This window comes from Silurus aristotelis (assembly GCF_946808225.1).
Source record: "Silurus aristotelis genome assembly, chromosome: 1".
NCBI classification, from domain to species: Eukaryota; Metazoa; Chordata; class Actinopteri; order Siluriformes; family Siluridae; genus Silurus; species Silurus aristotelis.
Genome location: NC_139574.1, coordinates 43,283,959 through 43,301,518, shown reverse-complemented (window position 1 = coordinate 43,301,518; position 17,560 = coordinate 43,283,959). Strand labels below are relative to the sequence as shown.

At 45.7% G+C, this 17,560-nt stretch overlaps 5 protein-coding genes and 1 long non-coding RNA gene across 17 annotated transcripts in view; 2 read left to right on the top strand and 4 right to left on the bottom strand.

The window, feature by feature from the left end:
• The window catches only part of rab11fip3 (RAB11 family interacting protein 3 (class II)), a 17,154-nt gene extending 15,668 nt beyond the window's left edge, over nucleotides 1-1,486 (bottom strand). For 5 of the 9 annotated variants that reach the window (XM_083557027.1, XM_083557029.1, XM_083557030.1 and 2 more), the window contains exon 1: nucleotides 1-1,486. This exon is cut by the window's left edge and continues 1,578 nt beyond it. In XM_083557027.1, coding sequence (XP_083413153.1) covers nucleotides 1-411 — 411 coding nt within the window. In that variant the 5' untranslated portion in view covers nucleotides 412-1,486. The other 4 variants (XM_083557032.1, XM_083557033.1, XM_083557031.1 and 1 more) reach the window with 3 other exon arrangements.
• A 685-nt stretch (nucleotides 1,487-2,171) lies between these two features.
• On the bottom strand, nucleotides 2,172-7,660 carry decr2 (2,4-dienoyl CoA reductase 2, peroxisomal). 2 transcript variants are annotated; one of them, XM_083557238.1, is made up of 9 exons: nucleotides 7,351-7,660; nucleotides 5,114-5,182; nucleotides 4,974-5,025; nucleotides 4,758-4,893; nucleotides 4,422-4,546; nucleotides 4,043-4,136; nucleotides 3,828-3,932; nucleotides 3,494-3,730; nucleotides 2,172-2,679 (listed from the first exon to the last, which is right to left on the bottom strand). In XM_083557238.1, exons 1-8 carry the CDS (start codon nucleotides 7,428-7,430, stop codon nucleotides 3,513-3,515), a joined length of 879 nt encoding a protein of 292 aa, XP_083413364.1. In that variant the 5' UTR covers nucleotides 7,431-7,660; the 3' UTR covers nucleotides 2,172-2,679; nucleotides 3,494-3,512. The 2 variants fall into 2 exon arrangements, with proteins under 2 accessions (XP_083413364.1, XP_083413363.1); XM_083557237.1 differs by having other exon boundaries at nucleotides 3,542-3,730.
• On the top strand, nucleotides 2,738-3,132 carry LOC310734863. The gene is made up of 2 exons (XR_014536163.1): nucleotides 2,738-2,862; nucleotides 2,970-3,132. It is a non-coding gene; the product is annotated as an uncharacterized lncRNA (long non-coding RNA).
• Nucleotides 7,661-7,865: 205 nt separating the features above from the next.
• LOC310734790 (retinol dehydrogenase 13-like) lies at nucleotides 7,866-12,430 on the bottom strand. The gene is made up of 7 exons (XM_083557225.1): nucleotides 12,229-12,430; nucleotides 11,922-12,040; nucleotides 9,078-9,233; nucleotides 8,828-8,932; nucleotides 8,521-8,733; nucleotides 8,288-8,389; nucleotides 7,866-8,193 (listed from the first exon to the last, which is right to left on the bottom strand). Exons 1-7 carry the CDS (start codon nucleotides 12,291-12,293, stop codon nucleotides 7,931-7,933), a joined length of 1,023 nt encoding a protein of 340 aa, XP_083413351.1. The 5' UTR covers nucleotides 12,294-12,430; the 3' UTR covers nucleotides 7,866-7,930.
• Nucleotides 12,431-12,697: 267 nt separating this feature from the next.
• chlsn (cholesin) lies at nucleotides 12,698-15,622 on the bottom strand. 2 transcript variants are annotated; one of them, XM_083557276.1, is made up of 7 exons: nucleotides 15,467-15,622; nucleotides 14,765-14,853; nucleotides 14,534-14,629; nucleotides 14,316-14,432; nucleotides 14,030-14,223; nucleotides 13,841-13,922; nucleotides 12,698-13,117 (listed from the first exon to the last, which is right to left on the bottom strand). In XM_083557276.1, the coding sequence occupies exons 1-7, from the start codon at nucleotides 15,543-15,545 to the stop codon at nucleotides 12,926-12,928; spliced, it is 849 nt and encodes a 282-aa protein (XP_083413402.1). In that variant the 5' UTR covers nucleotides 15,546-15,622; the 3' UTR covers nucleotides 12,698-12,925. The 2 variants fall into 2 exon arrangements, with proteins under 2 accessions (XP_083413402.1, XP_083413403.1); XM_083557277.1 differs by having other exon boundaries at nucleotides 14,765-14,872; nucleotides 15,467-15,484.
• A 99-nt stretch (nucleotides 15,623-15,721) lies between these two features.
• On the top strand, nucleotides 15,722-16,733 carry uqcc4 (ubiquinol-cytochrome c reductase complex assembly factor 4). 2 transcript variants are annotated; one of them, XM_083557318.1, is made up of 2 exons: nucleotides 15,722-15,882; nucleotides 16,147-16,733. In XM_083557318.1, exons 1-2 carry the CDS (start codon nucleotides 15,800-15,802, stop codon nucleotides 16,493-16,495), a joined length of 432 nt encoding a protein of 143 aa, XP_083413444.1. In that variant the 5' UTR covers nucleotides 15,722-15,799; the 3' UTR covers nucleotides 16,496-16,733. The 2 variants fall into 2 exon arrangements, with proteins under 2 accessions (XP_083413444.1, XP_083413445.1); XM_083557319.1 differs by lacking the exon at nucleotides 15,722-15,882 and adding an exon at nucleotides 15,894-16,036.
• The last annotated feature ends 827 nt before the right edge of the window (nucleotides 16,734-17,560 follow it).

Here is a 17,560-nt window from a genome sequence, read left to right as displayed (position 1 = left end):
TTGCAAATTTTCCACGACCTGTGTAGACGTGCAGGCGTGTGAAGGACTTGGAGCGCCTGAATGAAAAGTAATGAGATCTCCTGCGACCGCATCCTGCGCCGTTTCTCCGCCTTCGTCCGGCTTCTGAGGAAGACGCTGCGGTTTGTCCCACGTCGAGCCCACGCGGTCCGGACCGCACTCCCAGGGGTACGTCTGGTCTAAAGCGGAATACCGTGACGCCCGGAATAAGTCGTCCAGATTCAGAGAGCCGTCCTGAAAGATCTCGTCGAAGCTGAGCGAGACGAGACCCGCCGGATCTGGATTGTCGCGGCCGCCGTTTTTCACGTCGTTATCCAGGAGAAGAAACCCGAGCGAGTTCTGGTCCGATTCCCAGTCGGAATGCCCTCGCGGGCCGGAGAGAACCTGCTCCATTTAGGATTGCGTTCGTTACGCGGAATTCCGAGCGGGTGCGTTCCCCCCCAAGAGATCCATGCGCACCTCCGATCGAAGCCAAGCAAACGTGACGTGTTCGTCACGTGACGTAGAACGGATTGTATTTCAGGAACATGTTTAACGGACAATCTTCTGAACCGGGAAGGTGGAATTACATCATCTCCATCTCCTGCTCCTCACAAACGTCTTCGCACTCCTACAAGAGACCGTGAGAAGATCTTCAAAGGCTTGAATGGCATTTTTAAGAGCTGAATTTGATCATCTGAGGTGTGTTCAGGTCTGAATCATGGTTCTGAACCTACCATCACACCGGTCCACCATTACACCAGAGCTCCAGTCAGAAGAGCTTCACTCCAGAAGGCCTCGAGGTCGGATTTCTCCTCGCTAATACGAGTTAATAGGAGAAATGAGGCGGATTTATGAGCTTGATCCGGGGCTTTGTGTAAACCGTTAAAGATCTGAGGTAAAAACTAGCCGGCTAGCTAACAGCATCCCTGCTTCTGCCCTGACTGGACCAGACTCCCGGGGAAACGCGAGGAAAATTCCGCTTCCACCTCAATCAAAATAGGGAATATAAATAGTTTTTTCGATGACGATGACAATAATAATTGTGTTCGGCGATTTCTTTCCGTTCCACAGGCTGGATGTGTGAGGAAGAAAGCCCCGGATGGATCCACCTGTGCGCCTGCGGCTAGCTCCGGTTAGCTAGCTCGAGCTCGTCCGAACGTCGGGGGGGGGAAAAATCCGATTTTAGTCAGAAATTTCCGCGACATTTCCACAAAAATAAATCCTTCAACCGCGTCCGTGGGGGTCCATATCCGCTCAGGGGGGGTGTCACTCAGTGGAGAAAATATATATAAATAAATGTTAAATTAGTAGGAGGTTCGGCCGCTTTTTCCCCTCACCGAGCACCGAGAGAGCAGCTCGCATCAGCAGCAATAACACACGCGCGCGCGCGCGCGCACACACACGGGGGGAGCGCGCGACGAGGACGCGCGCACGGTTCGCGCATGCGCCCGGGACTTCTCCGCAGTCTCTTCGCCTGGTCCCACAACCGCAAAGGGCCGAGCATCACTCACTTCTCATTTCTTTTTTTTTTTTCCTTTTTTTTTTTCCTTTACGCGCTGTTGTCACGCGATGAACGATATAAGGTCCTATAAGGATCATATCGCGAGCCTAAGAAATATAATAATATATACAATTACTGGAGCTGGAGGTAGCAGAGCTGAAGAGGTTGAGATGTTCGTTAGGAGTGATGAGGATAGACAGAATTAAAAATGAGTTTATTAGAGGGACAGTGCATGTAGGACGTTTTGGAGACAAGGTGAGGGAGGTGAGATTGAGATGGTTTTGGACATGTGCAGAGGAGGGACATGGGGTATATCAGTAGGAGAATGCTGAGACACCAGGAAGCAGGAAAAGAGGAAGACCAAGGAGGAGGTTTATGGATGTGGTGAGGGAAGACATGCGGGTAGTTGTTTTGATAAGAGGCAGATGTAGAGGACAGGGGGGTATGGAGACGGATGATCTGCTGTGGCGCCCCCTAATGGGAGATGATATGAAGATACATAAATACAATATAGATGCTAACACAATTTACGCTGTTAGCCTTGTTGTCCTGTAAACGAAGAGAACCTTAAAGAGTTCTTTCTTCAACGATCTACACATTTCTAAACATACACATTGCGCCCCCTAGTGGCTGAACTACAACGATACAAGCAAAACAAGACACCTGGAAGTGGGAAGAATTAGAAGTTTTATTATGGAAGTGAATGTAGAGAAATTATATGTACATTAATGTTTTCTAAGCATCACGGCTACAGTACTCGACCTTCAAACGGGTTTCAAGGCGTCCTCGGTTCTCCAGTGGTGTTACGATGGTGTTAATCATGACCTGGACACTTTTGTAAAATGTATTAAAAACGGGTTCTTTGGGAGGAATGAATAGAAATAATGATGATGATAATAAAAACTGCCGCTTCATTACATTGTATCCCAAAACAAAGAACCCTCCAGGATCCAAGGATGACTGATTTTCCCATCTCCAGTCTGCAATAATCACGAGTACACACTGCATATCTCCAGAAGGCACATCAGGTACAGGATTTATACCTGCTATAGGAGGTGCTTACTGCAGAAGAACAGCAGGGTGTGGACAGGATTTCGCATTCTTAAACACATTTTATTCGGAATTCAGGGTTTTTTTTCAGGTGGACTTGTCTCCTCTTTTCTCCTGTGACCAGAGACCTAAAAACAAAACATCAGACAAATATGGAAGCACTTAATGAGAGAAAAAAGATCAACAAAGAAGTAGGCGTGGCCTCTGTGTGTCAGTTTCATTAAAGAAGAAGGCATGGCCTCTGTGCTTATCAATCGCAATAAAAAAAGGAGGCGTGGCCTGTGTGGCTCGAAGTCTCTGTAAATAAGGAGGTGTGGCCTCTATGCCTATATAAAAAAAGAGGCGTGGCCTCTATGCCTATCAATCTCAGTAAAGAAAGAGGCGTGGCCTGTGTCTCAAAGTCGCAGTAAAGAAGGAGGTGTGGCTTCTATGTGCCAGTTTCAATAAAGAAGGAGGCGTGGCCTCTGTGCTTATCAGTCTCATTAAAAGAGAAGGCGTGGCCTCTGTGCTTATCAGTCTCATTAAAAGAGGAGGCGTGGCCTCTGTTATTTTCAGAATAAAATCATTCAAACTTCATAAAAGTTTTTTTGTTCTTTCTCCTCCCAAATTAAAAGTATTTCCAGATCATTCCAGATGTGTGTGTGTGTGTGTGTGTGTGGGGGGGGGGGGGGGGGGTTAGTAAATGATGCTTTGATTGTTAGCAGTGAAGAGCAGAAGAGCTGTGAGAAGAGCAGCACCACACCAAGCATGTAATCACTCGATCAAAAGAGTTAGTCTAATTCAGTTACACTGTCTGTCTGCCTGTCTGTCTGTCTAGCCGTCTGTCTGACTGTCTGTCTGTCTGTCATATACCTAATCATCTAAAATATTCAAGCTAGGAGTATATACATAGGAGTGTATTAATATCCAAACACACACACACACACACACACACACACACACCTGCGTGCAGTACTGCCTCTCAGAGTTTAGCAGAGCGAGAGTGTATACCCAGCAGGCGCTCCACGTCATTGGCCGAGGTAAGCCACGCCCCTCCGTCCGCCACCACGGTGGCACCGGTGACGTACGACGCCGCACGGCTCGCCAGGAAAAGCACGGCGTGCGCCATTTCCGTTTTATTTCCAGCCCTCTGCAGCGGAATGGTCCGGAAAACGCCGGCGCTCTCGGCGTGAGAGCCACCTGAAACCGGACAGACACAAACTTTCTGTACACACTTTCCTGCTGCCTTCATTAATATGTGGCATCAGGCTGCCACTTTCCCCCAAGAGTTTCATACCGAGTTTGCGATAACCCTCGGTTCCGGAGATCGGCCCCGGGGCCACGGTGTTCACCCTCACGCCACTGGGGCCCCATTCTACCGCCAAGTGTCTCGTCATGGCATCTACACACACACACACACACACACACACACACACACACACGGTATCTAAAACACCCCCACAAACACCAACAGTGGCAGCAAAAAGGCAACAAAAGCGAACGCAGCCTCACCGTTGGCGGCCTTCGCCGACCCAGCGTGCACCTGCAGCGCTTGGCCTCTGTATCCGAGCGTCGCTGAGATGTTCACGATGGAGCCTCCATGATCCTGAACACACAATTTTCATCACATCACACACATTAGATCAGGGAAAAGTATGTGGACGCCTGACCAATCCTTTCCATACGAATCCACATTATGAAAATCTTCTGGGAAGATGTTCCTCAAAGTCTAAACAGCTTAACCACTAAGCCACCACCTCCAAAGACGTTGTGGAAACAGTTTGAAGAAGAACCACATATGCAGGTGGACAAGTCAGGTGTCCCAATACTTTTGGATACACCGTGCTCCTGTAGAAGCTGTCGCTCTTGTAGTATTTTTTTTGTTCGTCACCTTGAGCCATTTCTCGTAGACGACTTTGCTGGTGTTGAAGGTCCCCATGGTGTCGATCTCCATCACCGTCCTGAAGGCGTTGAAGGACAGAGCGGACGCCGGACACAGGAAGTTCCCCGCCGCGTCTGCGCAACACAGACAGAGGTTTACTTGTGAGGCTTGAAAGACGCATACACCGTGCAGCCAAAAGTATTAGGACACCCGCATCTCCTGCTCTAGAGCTTCAAACCTTAGCGAGATTCAATCCAGACCTCCTCACCTGAACCTGACTTCACTAACACAAATCTTTGTACGAGAACTCACAAAATCTTTGAGGAAACATCTACCATGACGTACTGTTGACGAGGATATCGAGACGTCCGAACTCCTTCAGTGTCTCGTCCACGGCGGCGGAGACGGTGTCCGGCTGACGCACGTCCATCTGCAGGGCCAGGCAGCGTCGCCCCGTCGCGCACGTCAGCTTCTTCGCCGCCTGGAACGACACGCAGGTAGAAAACGTTTTTAACGCGCTCGGCCCGAGACCCTTCTCGAGAAGAAGAACGGACGGAATACCTCTGCGAGCTTCTCCAGGTTCCTGCTGGCGATCGCCGTGTCACAGCCGTGCCTGGAAGAGAACGGAGACGTGACGCTGAGGGTCGAGGACAAGGAGAGAGAACGTGCGTGTGTTCACCTGAGAAACGGAGGAAGCGTACCTCATCAGGATCTCAGCGGTGCGGAAGCCGATGCCCGAGCCCCCGCCCGTGACGAAGGCCACGTGATCCCTACAGTAGTCAAAAAAAAAAAAAGAATTGAGGATAAGGAGAAAAAAAAGAAGGGAATACAAGACTAATAAAGAATGATAAATAAAAGGAATATTTGAAGAAGGGAATAAAGGATTGATTGATAGAGGTATAAAGAGATGAAGTGTAGAAGGTATGGAGTGATATAGTGATAGAGGTGTAGAAGGTATGGAGTGATATAGTGATAGAGGTGTAGAAGGTATGTAGTGATATAGTGATAGAGGTGTAGAAGGTATGGAGTGATATAGTGATAGAGGTGTGGAAGGTATGGAGTGATATAGTGATAGAGGTGTAGAAGGTATGGAGTGATAGAGGTGTGGAAGGTATGGAGTGATATAGTGATAGAGGTGTAGAAGGTATGGAGTGATATAGTGATAGAGGTGTGGAAGGTATGGAGTGATATAGTGATAGAGGTGTAGAAGGTATGGAGTGATATAGTGATAGAGGTGTGGAAGGTATGGAGTGATATAGTGATAGAGGTGTGGAAGGTATGGAGTGATATAATGATAGAGGTGTAGAAGGTATGGAGTGATATAGTGATAGAGGTGTAGAAGGTATGGAGTGATAGAGGTGTAGAAGGTATGGAGTGATATAGTGATAGAGGTGTAGAAGGTGTGGAGTGATATAGTGATAAAGGTGTAGAAGGTATGGAGTGATAGAGGTGTAGAAGGTATGGAGTGATAGAGGTGTAGAAGGTATGGAGTGATATAGTGATAGAGGTGTAGAAGGTGTGGAGTGATATAGTGATAGAGGTGTAGAAGGTGTGGAGAGATATAGTGATAGAGGTGTAGAAGGTATGGAGTGATATAGTGATAGAGGTGTAGAAGGTATGGAGTGATATAGTGATAGAGGTGTAGAAGGTGTGGAGTGATATAGTGATAGAGGTGTAGAAGGTGTGGAGTGATATAGTGATAGAGGTGTAGAAGGTGTGGAGTGATATAGTGATAGAGGTGTAGAAGGTGTGGAGTGATATAGTGATAGAGGTGTAGAAGGTGTGGAGTGATATAGTGATAGAGGTGTAGAAGGTGTGGAGAGATATAGTGATAGAGGTGTAGAAGGTATGGAGTGATATAGTGATAGAGGTGTAGAAGGTATGGAGTGATATAGTGATAGAGGTGTAGAAGGTGTGGAGTGATATAGTGATAGAGGTGTAGAAGGTATGGAGTGATAGAGGTGTAGAAGGTATGGAGTGATATAGTGATAGAGGTGTAGAAGGTATGGAGTGATAGAGGTGTAGAAGGTATGGAGTGATATAGTGATAGAGGTGTAGAAGGTGTGGAGTGATATAGTGATAGAGGTGTAGAAGGTGTGGAGTGATATAGTGATAGAGGTGTAGAAGGTATGGAGTGATATAGTGATAGAGGTGTAGAAGGTGTGGAGTGATAGAGGTGTAGAAGGTATGGAGTGATATAGTGATAGAGGTGTAGAAGGTGTGGAGTGATATAGTGATAGAGGTGTAGAAGGTATGGAGTGATAGAGGTGTAGAAGGTATGGAGTGATATAGTGATAGAGGTGTAGAAGGTATGGAGTGATAGAGGTGTAGAAGGTATGGAGTGATATAGTGATAGAGGTGTAGAAGGTGTGGAGTGATATAGTGATAGAGGTGTAGAAGGTGTGGAGTGATATAGTGATAGAGGTGTAGAAGGTATGGAGTGATATAGTGATAGAGGTGTAGAAGGTGTGGAGTGATAGAGGTGTAGAAGGTATGGAGTGATATAGTGATAGAGGTGTAGAAGGTGTGGAGTGATAGAGGTGTAGAAGGTATGGAGCGATATAGTGATAGAGGTGTAGAAGGTGTGGAGTGATATAGTGATAGAGGTGTAGAAGGTATGGAGTGATATAGTGATAGAGGTGTAGAAGGTGTGGAGTGATAGAGGTGTAGAAGGTATGGAGTGATATAGTGATAGAGGTGTAGAAGGTGTGGAGTGATAGAGGTGTAGAAGGTATGGAGCGATATAGTGATAGAGGTGTAGAAGGTGTGGAGTGATATAGTGATAGAGGTGTAGAAGGTATGGAGTGATATAGTGATAGAGGTGTAGAAGGTGTGGAGTGATAGAGGTGTAGAAGGTATGGAGCGATATAGTGATAGAGGTGTAGAAGGTGTGGAGTGATATAGTGATAGAGGTGTAGAAGGTATGAAGTGTGTGTACCTGAGCAGGTCCTGGCTGTAGATGTGTGTGTAGGAGGTGAGACAGTCGTCAGTGTGGAGATCCTCCGGAGGTTCGGCCATTGTTCCGCTCCGCTACACCGCTCGCTATGAAGCGCTATGGAGACGGAACCCACTGCAGGTGAAGATGATCTTCTCACAGCACCTCCACAAACACCACCAGCAGCACAGAAGAAACCAGCAGCCACAAGCGCGATCCTGCTCCTGAAACCTTCTGCTGTAATACAACACAACCGGGTTCACACCGGACTTTGGACCAGGCTGATGACGTCATGGGTTCGTGGTGCATCATGGGAGATGTAGTTTACAGCTAACTCGCTAGTAATATTCTACTTTACCCTGAACACCAGACATGAAGCTCTGGAGTAACACACTAATCCTACATTCTAGTCAAATATATTTCATCATTTCAGCACGTGTAGTGAGATGTTTCATAACAGTCACGTGAATCAAAGTGTTGCTCACGTTTCTGTACACAAAAAGACCAAATGCAAGAACTTTTGTTTTAAATATAAACTTTTAATAGCGAACCCAGGAGCAGAAACCCGGGTCTTACGCGGTCGTCATAGCGACGGCGAGCTCGGAGGAGCGCGCCTGAACGTTTTCTCGGGTGGAGACACAGTGGTCTCTAAACCCACTAAAGATGCGCTGATGTCCCACAGTTTGATCGCCGTTTCCTGGTCCAGAGCCTGAGGGGCGGGGTCTTTCTCCGTCATGACGTCGTAGTAGCGCCCGCTCACGCCCACCAGCTCCTCGGCAACGGAAAGGTAGACGCCGGGTTGGGCGCCGAGTTCGGGCGACTTGGTCAGCAGGTAGAAGACTGGACCTGGAGGGCACAAAAAAAGATTCCCAGTCATCTGGGGATTTGCAGAAGGAGTCTCCAGTGTCAGACCTGAGGGTCACATGACCAACTGACTTACTAAGTACGGTGCTGGAGAAGTGGGACTGGTGCATACCCGTGTGTCTGCCCAGGTCTGTGGCGACAACTCCAGGGTGCAGGGCGGAGACCGTAACCCCAGTGCCTACAACACACACACACACACACACACACACACACACACACACACACACACACACACACACACACACACACATTTGCAGAAGTTTCTCCTTCCATTATGAGTTCTAGCTGAAGCAACACACGTGCACTGACCCTCCAGTCTGCGTGCGAGCTCTCGGGTGAACAGTACGACTGCGAGTTTGCTCTGACAATACGCCTTCTTCGTGTTAAATTTCTTCCTGTCCCAGTTGAGGTCCTCGAGGTCAATCTCGCCTACGGCATGCGCCAAAGATGATAGGTTGATCACTCGGCTAGGGGCGGAGTCTCTCAGCTTATCCAGAAGCAGATTGGTCAGGAGGAAATGGCCTGGAAACCGGACAAACGAGACGTCTGGGAATTTTGTTTTGCTTGGGTGACACAGTCCGACCTTTAAAACCGTTAGCGCTACGCTTAAGCATACCCAAGTAGTTGACTCCAAGTTGCATGTCGAATCCGTCTTCCGTCTTCCCTGGAGGACATCTCATCACCCCAGCGTTGTTAATCAAAATGTCCACTCTGTCCTCTTCTGAAAACATACACACGTGTCCAGAGATGAACCTTGTCCACACAAATCTTCCATTATAAGGTACACAGTGAGCGAATTAATACTGCATGTGTGTGTGTGTGTGTGTGTGTGTGTGTGTGTGTGTGTGTGCGTGTGTGTGTTTTACCCCGGTTAATCTCCTCGGCGAATCTCCGTACAGATTTTATCGAAGCCAGGTCCACGTGTCTGGCGTAAACGTGAGGGTTCAGGGTGGAGCCTCGGATCTCGCGGGCTGCTTCTTCACACTTCCCCATGTCCCGACATCCCATAATAATCCGCCCTCCTGCACAAGAGGATACGCTGGGTTGTGTGTTTTTCTGATCAAAGCTTTTTGTTTTAATGACTAATCCCTGATCTCAACTGTTCTAAAAAACGAATCCCTGATCACCGCCATTTGTTTCCATGACCAATCACCAATCAGAACCAGCTTTTCTAATAACTGATCACTGATCACGACCATTCTAACAATTAATACCTATTACCACTGCTTTAACAACTAATAACTGATCATGACTGTATAAATGACTGATCACTGATCGCGACTGTTCTAATGACTGATCACTGATCAATACTGTTCTAATGACTGATCACTGATCACGACTGTTCTAATGACTGATCACTGATCAATACTGTTCTAATGACTGATCACTGATCACGACTGTTCTAATGACTGATCACTGATCAATACTGTTCTAATGACTGATCACTGATCGCGACTGTTCTAATGACTGATCACTGATCGCGACTGTTCTAATGACTGATCACTGATCGTGACTGTTCTAATGACTGATCACTGATCAATACTGTTCTAATGACTGATCACTGATCGCGACTGTTCTAATGACTGATCACTGATCAATACTGTTCTAATGACTGATCACTGATCAATACTGTTCTAATGACTGATCACTGATCGCGACTGCTCTAATGACTGATCACGACTGTTCTAATGACTGATCACTGATCGCGACTGTTCTAATGACTGATCACTGATCAATACTGTTCTAATGACTGATCACTGGTCGCGACTGTTCTAATGACTATTAACTGATCGCGACTGTTCTAATGACTGATCACTGATCGCGACTGTTCTAATGACTGATCACTGATCGCGACTGTTCTAATGACTGATCACTGATCGCGACTGTATAAATGACTGATCACTGATCAATACTGTTCTAATGACTGATCACTGATCAATACTGTTCTAATGACTGATCACTGATCGCGGCTGTTCTAATGACTGATCACTGATCCCGACTTTTCTAATGACTGATCACTGATCAATACTGTTCTAATGACTGATCACTGATCGCGACTGTTCTAATGACTGATCACTGATCGCGACTGTTCTAATGACTGATCACTGATCACGACTGTATAAATGACTGATCACTGATCGCGACTGTTCTAATGACTGATCACTGATCAATACTGTTCTAATGACTGATCACTGATCGCGACTGTTCTAATGACTGATCACTGATCGCGACTGTTCTAATGACTGATCACTGATCACGACTGTTCTAATGACTGATCACTGATCGCGACTGTTCTAATGACTGATCACTGATCACGACTGTTCTAATGACTGATCACTGATCACGACTGTTCTAATGACTGATCACTGATCAATACTGTTCTAATGACTGATCGCGACTGTTCTAATGACTGATCACTGATCAATACTGTTCTAATGACTGATCGCGACTGTTCTAATGACTGATCACTTATCGCGACTGTTCTAATGACTGATCACTGATCGCGACTGTTCTAATGACTGATCACTGATCACGACTGTTCTAATGACTGATCACTGATCAATACTGTTCTAATGACTGATCACTGATCACGACTGTATAAATGACTGATCACTGATCACGACTGTATAAATGACTGATCACTGATCGCGACTGTTCTAATGACTGATCACTGATCGCGACTGTTCTAATGACTGATCACTGATCGCGACTGTTCTAATGACTGATCACTGATCGCGACTGTTCTAATGACTGATCACTGATCACGACTGTATAAATGACTGATCACTGATCGCGACTGTTCTAATGACTGATCACTGATCGCGACTGTTCTAATGACTGATCACTGATCGCGACTGTATAAATGACTGATCACTGATCGCGACTGTTCTAATGACTGATCACTGATCGCGACTGTTCTAATGACTGATGACTGATCACTGATCACGACTGTATAAATGACTGATCACTGATCGCGACTGTTCTAATGACTGATCACTGATCGCGACTGTTCTAATGACTGATCACGACTGTTCTAATGACTGATCACTGATCACGACTGTATAAATGACTGATCACTGATCGCGACTGTTCTAATGACTGATCACTGATCACGACTGTATAAATGACTGATCACTGATCGCGACTGTTCTAATGACTGATCACTGATCACGACTGTTCTAATGACTGATCACTGATCGCGACTGTTCTAATGACTGATGACTGATCACTGATCACGACTGTATAAATGACTGATCACTGATCGCGACTGTTCTAATGACTGATCACTGATCGCGACTGTTCTAATGACTGATCACGACTGTTCTAATGACTGATCACTGATCACGACTGTATAAATGACTGATCACTGATCGCGACTGTTCTAATGACTGATCACTGATCACGACTGTTCTGATGACTGATCACTGATCACGACTGTTCTAATGACTGATCACTGATCACGACTGTATAAATGACTGATCACTGATCGCGACTGTTCTAATGACTGATCACTGATCGCGACTGTTCTAATGACTGATCACTGATCACGACTGTTCTGATGACTGATCACTGATGCTATAACTATTATATGAGTGTGTTTATGACGTCCTCCTGCAGGTTTTGAGGCTGCATTAACCGGGTTCTCCTGGAAGGTTCTGGTAGCCTCAGCCCCGGGACTTGGAGAGGGCCCGAACCGAACCGAACCGTACCTCTCCTGGCCAGCTCTCGGGCCGTCTCTTTGCCGATCCCGGTGTTGGCCCCGGTTATAACCACCGTCTTCCCAGGGATCCTGGCTTTACTCGGGCAGGAGCCTCCGGTCACATGGTTTCTGCAGAGGTGAGAGAAAAAGAAACCTGCAGTTCCTGATGAAGGAGATTCACATGTTCCAGAACAGCACCTGTGAGTCAGTGGGCCGTTTCTAAATAACATTAAATACGACTTCCCCTAGAAACTATAGCCTAGAAGTGCTTATTGATTTGAGACACAGCCAGAGGTAGCTTAGCAAATCTCACTTACTTTAGCAGGACAGCGCAGCCAAAAACAGTGCCGAATATGGACGCAGGAAGAACGTATCTAATCATATCGCGTACATTTCATCAAATAAACTCACCGAACTGAAACAAAACTAATAATAATTATCAGCTAAACACGTTAGCAAGGAAACATCACGGCGCTCGGTCACCTCAACGCGCTTGTTTTTTTCCCCCACCCGTATTACATAAAGTCCCGCCCCCCGCGCCTTTGATTGGCTGGAAAATCCCACTTCTGCGAAGTAATGTAAGGAAGCCAACCAATCACAGGCGGCTATTTCGAATACGGGTAGGACATAACTAACCGCTTTATTATACCAGGGCAAAGACAGACAGCGACACCTTGTGGTGAAGTTTTAAAATATAATTCAGAATGAAAAAAAATTACAATAATACATTTTGGAAAGTTTCAAAATCACACAATTCTGTGAGAAAACATTGAGAACTCACTCGAGTTGTGGTATAAAATGTTTTATTACACGTTTTATAATGATCTTCTGTTATACGACCCGAACCGCATAACATTTTCTAAAAAGAATTAAACAGCATCATGAAAAACTGGACAACAGAAATTTTTTATTAAAAAAAAAATATAATCTGTTCTACATATTTACAGGCTGCAGACGGACATCATTTAGACCTCGCACAGTGGGAAACAAATGAGATTTTTGTCCCCTGTGTTCTCAAGACACAAGCTGGATGACCTCTCTGGCTCGGTGCATCTTCTTCTGTGCTTCCGAAGCCCCGCCCTGTTCTCCTTCAGGACCCGCCCCAAACCGGACCAACGCCTCTGCTTTCTGCACTGTGACCTCCCGAGCGACGCCCCGCAGCCCTTCCAGGTACGATAAGAGGACCGAGAAATGCGAGTCCGACACCTGGGGGACGAAAAAAGCATGAGAATGAAGCAGTGAAGGAGGTGTGGCCTATACATATATACATGACTATTTCAGTAAAGGGGCATGGCCTATGCGCAGCAGTTCGGGTAAAAAGAGCGTGGCCTAAATACAATTGTTTAAATTAAGGGGGCGTTTTACTGAAGGGGAAGAGGTGTGGCCTAACGCACAATAGCATCAGTTGAGGAGGTGTGGTCTTTTTGTGTATCCGTCCCAGTAAAGACGATACCGCTTATGTATTCATTTCCGTATAGGAGGCGTGGCCTGTGCGGCAGTTTCGGTGAAAGAAAAAAAACCTCAAGGAAAGGGGTGTGGCTTGTGTACCAGTTACACTAAAGGAGTTGTAGTGTGAAGAAATCAGGGGGCGTGGCCTGTGCAGCAGTTTTAGTGAAGTAGGCATGGCCTATGTAGTGGTTTCTGCAAAGAGGTGTGGCCTGTATGGGTTACAATAAAGTACGAGTGGCCTCTGTAAGTCAATACCAGTTGAAGGAGGCGTGGTCTGTGTGTATGTGTTGCATTAAAGGGGCGTGGCTTCAGTGTATCGTTTTCAGTGTTGTGTAGGCAGTGTGACCAATTAGACTGATGTGTATAAACGGTCAGTTTTGTGTAAAAGGGGCGTGGCCTTTTGACCTGTCAGTTATAAGTGGGTGTGGCCTCTGTGATTACCCCTAAGTGCAGTGTGGGGGCATTTCTAAAGCTGGTTACCTTCTCACTGTCGTACATGTGCTGCAGGAGCCACACCTGCCTCGTCTTCTGGAACTTCCACTCGTCTCGCTTTTCAGACCAGCTACACACACACACACACACACACACACACACACACACACACACACGAACTTCAACCACCCCTGTAAAGGTACAGTGTGTGTGTGTGTGTGTGTGTGTGTTTCTCACCATGTCAGATACTCCAGAGCCTGCGTCTGTGCAACACTGCTTTTGCTCTCCTCCTTCTCACCCTTCGCTTCTTCCTTCTGCTTCTTCTTCTCCTCCTTTTTCCGAATCTTCTTCAGCTTCCTCTCCAGCACTCGCATCTCCTCCGGGCTCAGCTCCTCCTCATCTTCTACTCCATCCATCTCGGTTCCTGCAGGCTAATCCATATAATGAAGGTGAGTTTTGCTAATGCAGAGCTTCAGAGAAGGTTTCTGTAGGCTTCTGAAGAACCAAACATCGACAGTGTTACCACAAGCTCTCCACTCTGACGGCTCTCCACGACATCAGCCGACTCTTCATTGTCCACGTGGCCTGGTTTCTCCTTCCTTTTCTTCTTCAGGATCACATCTTCACAGGCTTCAGATTTCTGTGGACAAGAAGCGTACCAACGAGTTATCAAGGAATTTAGCTTTGTGTTCCGTCTGCAGCAGTGTCCTGCAGGTTTCGATGAAATAAAAACTGACCCACCTTTTTGCCAGTGAGGTCTTCAGGATGACGTTCACCAACACGCTCTTTGGGTTTCTTCTTTGTCGTGGTGCTCACGGGGACGCACACGTCCGGGTTCTGGAAATGAAACACCACCATGTGAGAAGCTGTTAGAATCCAGAACATTTCCAGACTCCAGCAAATATTTCTTCCTCTTAATGTCTCTTTATAATAACAACAACAACAACAACAACAACAAAACATCTCACACACCTCAGGTGTCTTTTTCCTCTTCATTTGCTCAATCGAGGTCCGAAGCCGGCTGCAACGCTCCTGTCTGGATTTCTGGGGTCTCAGGAATTCTGGTCAAACACAAGCGTTCTATTTTAAACCACATGAATAAAGACATGCAAGAAACAACGTAAACATTTTTTTTTTTTTTTTATTAAAAATATAAATAAATGAATAGAAATGAGGCGACATTATTTACGCCGTCCTCTCTTTACTCCGATATCAAAATAAATTCCAAAAAAAATATTTTATAATTTAAAAAAATATATATTAATCACAAACATTTGTTTTTACTGATGCACAGTCTCCCAATCGAGCACTAAAATCCGCCATGATGCGCACATCCGGCAATTACAACCGTCCGTGTGGAAACATATAAACGAAAATGTTCCGTCTGGTGTCCTGATAATTTATTCATTTTAAACATCAATAATTAAAACGTTTACATGAATATTTAATCTTCGTGCTCTGGGTTTTTTTCACTTATAATAAACATACATTTGCATAAAACATCAATATTTGTCCGTTTAGAAAAGATCAGAAAATGTGGGATTGAGTTGCGATTAAACGCATTATATATATATCGTTTCTAATCAATTGCAAATTATGAAATGATCTAAAACGTGCATTAAATCGAAAAAAAAAAAAAAACAGAGGAAAAAGTCAAATACACGTTTACAATACCAGACTCGTGCCTCTCACACGACGCGACGCGACGCGCACTCCGGACGGTTGTTCGGTTACACACCCGCCAGACTCGCATTCTGATTGGTTACCTTCACTTCCGGGTTAAAAAAAAAAAAACACAACCGACATGCATTTATTTATTTGTTGTTTCTCAATTTATTGTTCGTTTCGAGAAATATATATACATATTTAAAAAAAAAAAAAAAAAAAAAAAGAAGAAAAAAAACCGGATCATAGATTATAGTTCCGACCCGGACGCATTTCGCAGTAACACCAGCACCACCATGTGTAATGACCGTGCGTCATTCTGAGCGTTAAAAGGCCGCGGTCATGTCCGCAGCAGCATTCTGCGCGTTCACGCGTTTTCTATGCTGTTGTTCGAGTCGTGGACGCGCCCGTGCAGTCCTTCTGAGGTCAGTTGGCGCTTTGTATATAAATCTAGTACATAACACAGCTTTATTTCATGGGTCGATTATTGGCTGCGTCCCAAATGACATGTATGTAGAGGTGTAGAAGGAGGGAGCCTATGTAGTGCATGACTATAGGCACTTATATGCTCTACAATGTGTATGTAGGATCATATTTGCATATTCCATTAAAACTTCAGCACCTCCAGTCCTGTGGGTGGCGCTACAAAAATTTCACATCCCATAATATTTTCTCATATTGTCTTCCAGGGCGCGATCGTTCTGTCTGACTTCGCGTCTCGGCGCCGATCCCCGGCGGTCCCCGTGCTCCAGCGATGGCGAGGAGAATCTGTCGGAGCCCATCAAGTTCTCCACGAGTAAAGCCAGCCACAGGACGTGGAAGGTGGAGCGCTCGATGGGCAGCAGGTTCCAGCAACCGTGGTGGCATGTCCTGCCTCTGAGCGTGGTCACCATCAGCTTCCTGGTGTGGTGCGTCTTCCGCGAGGAGTCCGACATCGACCGCGCTCTGGAAAAGCAGCTGTTCCAACACTTGCCTGGTTTATTAACCGACATCGAGGAAGAGGAACCCACAAAGGAACCGGATGATGGTTCCGAATGAACATGAATTGTCATTTTGTGTACATCGCTATTAATACGTTGGGATTGTTTGGGCTCCTGCAGCTTGGTTTTGAAATGAGATCACACCGGATGGAGCTGCAGACCTTCGTCAGGGACTCGCTGGATCCAGCTGCTCAGGATGTTGTTTTTGAGACCAGACAAAACTGTCGTTTGTCAAAAGAAGACAAACGGACGTCAACCTGTGATGCTTCCTGTAGGAAGGCGTGGCCTAAAGTAAAGTACCTGTATGTTAAAAAGAACTGATTATTGTGATGCTGATTGGTAACTGCATAATTATTTACTACTGCTTTTTTTTTTTTTTTATCAATAAAAAGATGTTTGAGCTGCATAAGAGTCCGTTGTGAATGGTCTGTGCATGAATCCCAGCTCCATGAAAAACTGCTTTCCAGGTCTTGGTTGGGTTGGAAGATGTAGAAGATCACCTGCTATAGAGATCCAAACCCTATTGAGAATACTTTTTTTTACACTGGTTGCACCCCAGACCTTCTCACCTTCTCATCTACATCAGTAGACTTTACTAACACCGAATATCTCCACAAAATCTAGTGGAACATCTCCCCAAAAGAGTGCCGCTTATAATAAATATATATAACAAATAGTAAAATACACCAATAGGGGGCGCAAATAGCACCAAATATTCCAACGTAAAAGATGTTTGCCTTCTCTTGACATCCCATGCATCTTAATGCTACTATACACACACACACACACACACACCCAGGACTCCTCAAACATCTGGATTGGTCTCTGGAACGGTCTGTCGAATTCTCGATTCTGATTGGTGGTCCGAATAAAACGTTACTGTTTCTATAGCAACTGGACATTCACTTTCACTGAAGAAGAAAAAAACAACGCTAATAAAGTGGAGTCGAGTTGAGGACCGTTTATTAAACATCTGGGAAAGAGTCTCCATGTTTCTGCACATCGTAAGGTATATCATAAGTGCGTTTTTTTTTGTTTGTTTGTTTTTCAGTAACTTGTTGCAAAGCCGTGAAAAAACTTTATCGCCAAAAGTATTGGGACACCCCAATGTTTCAGCCAGATG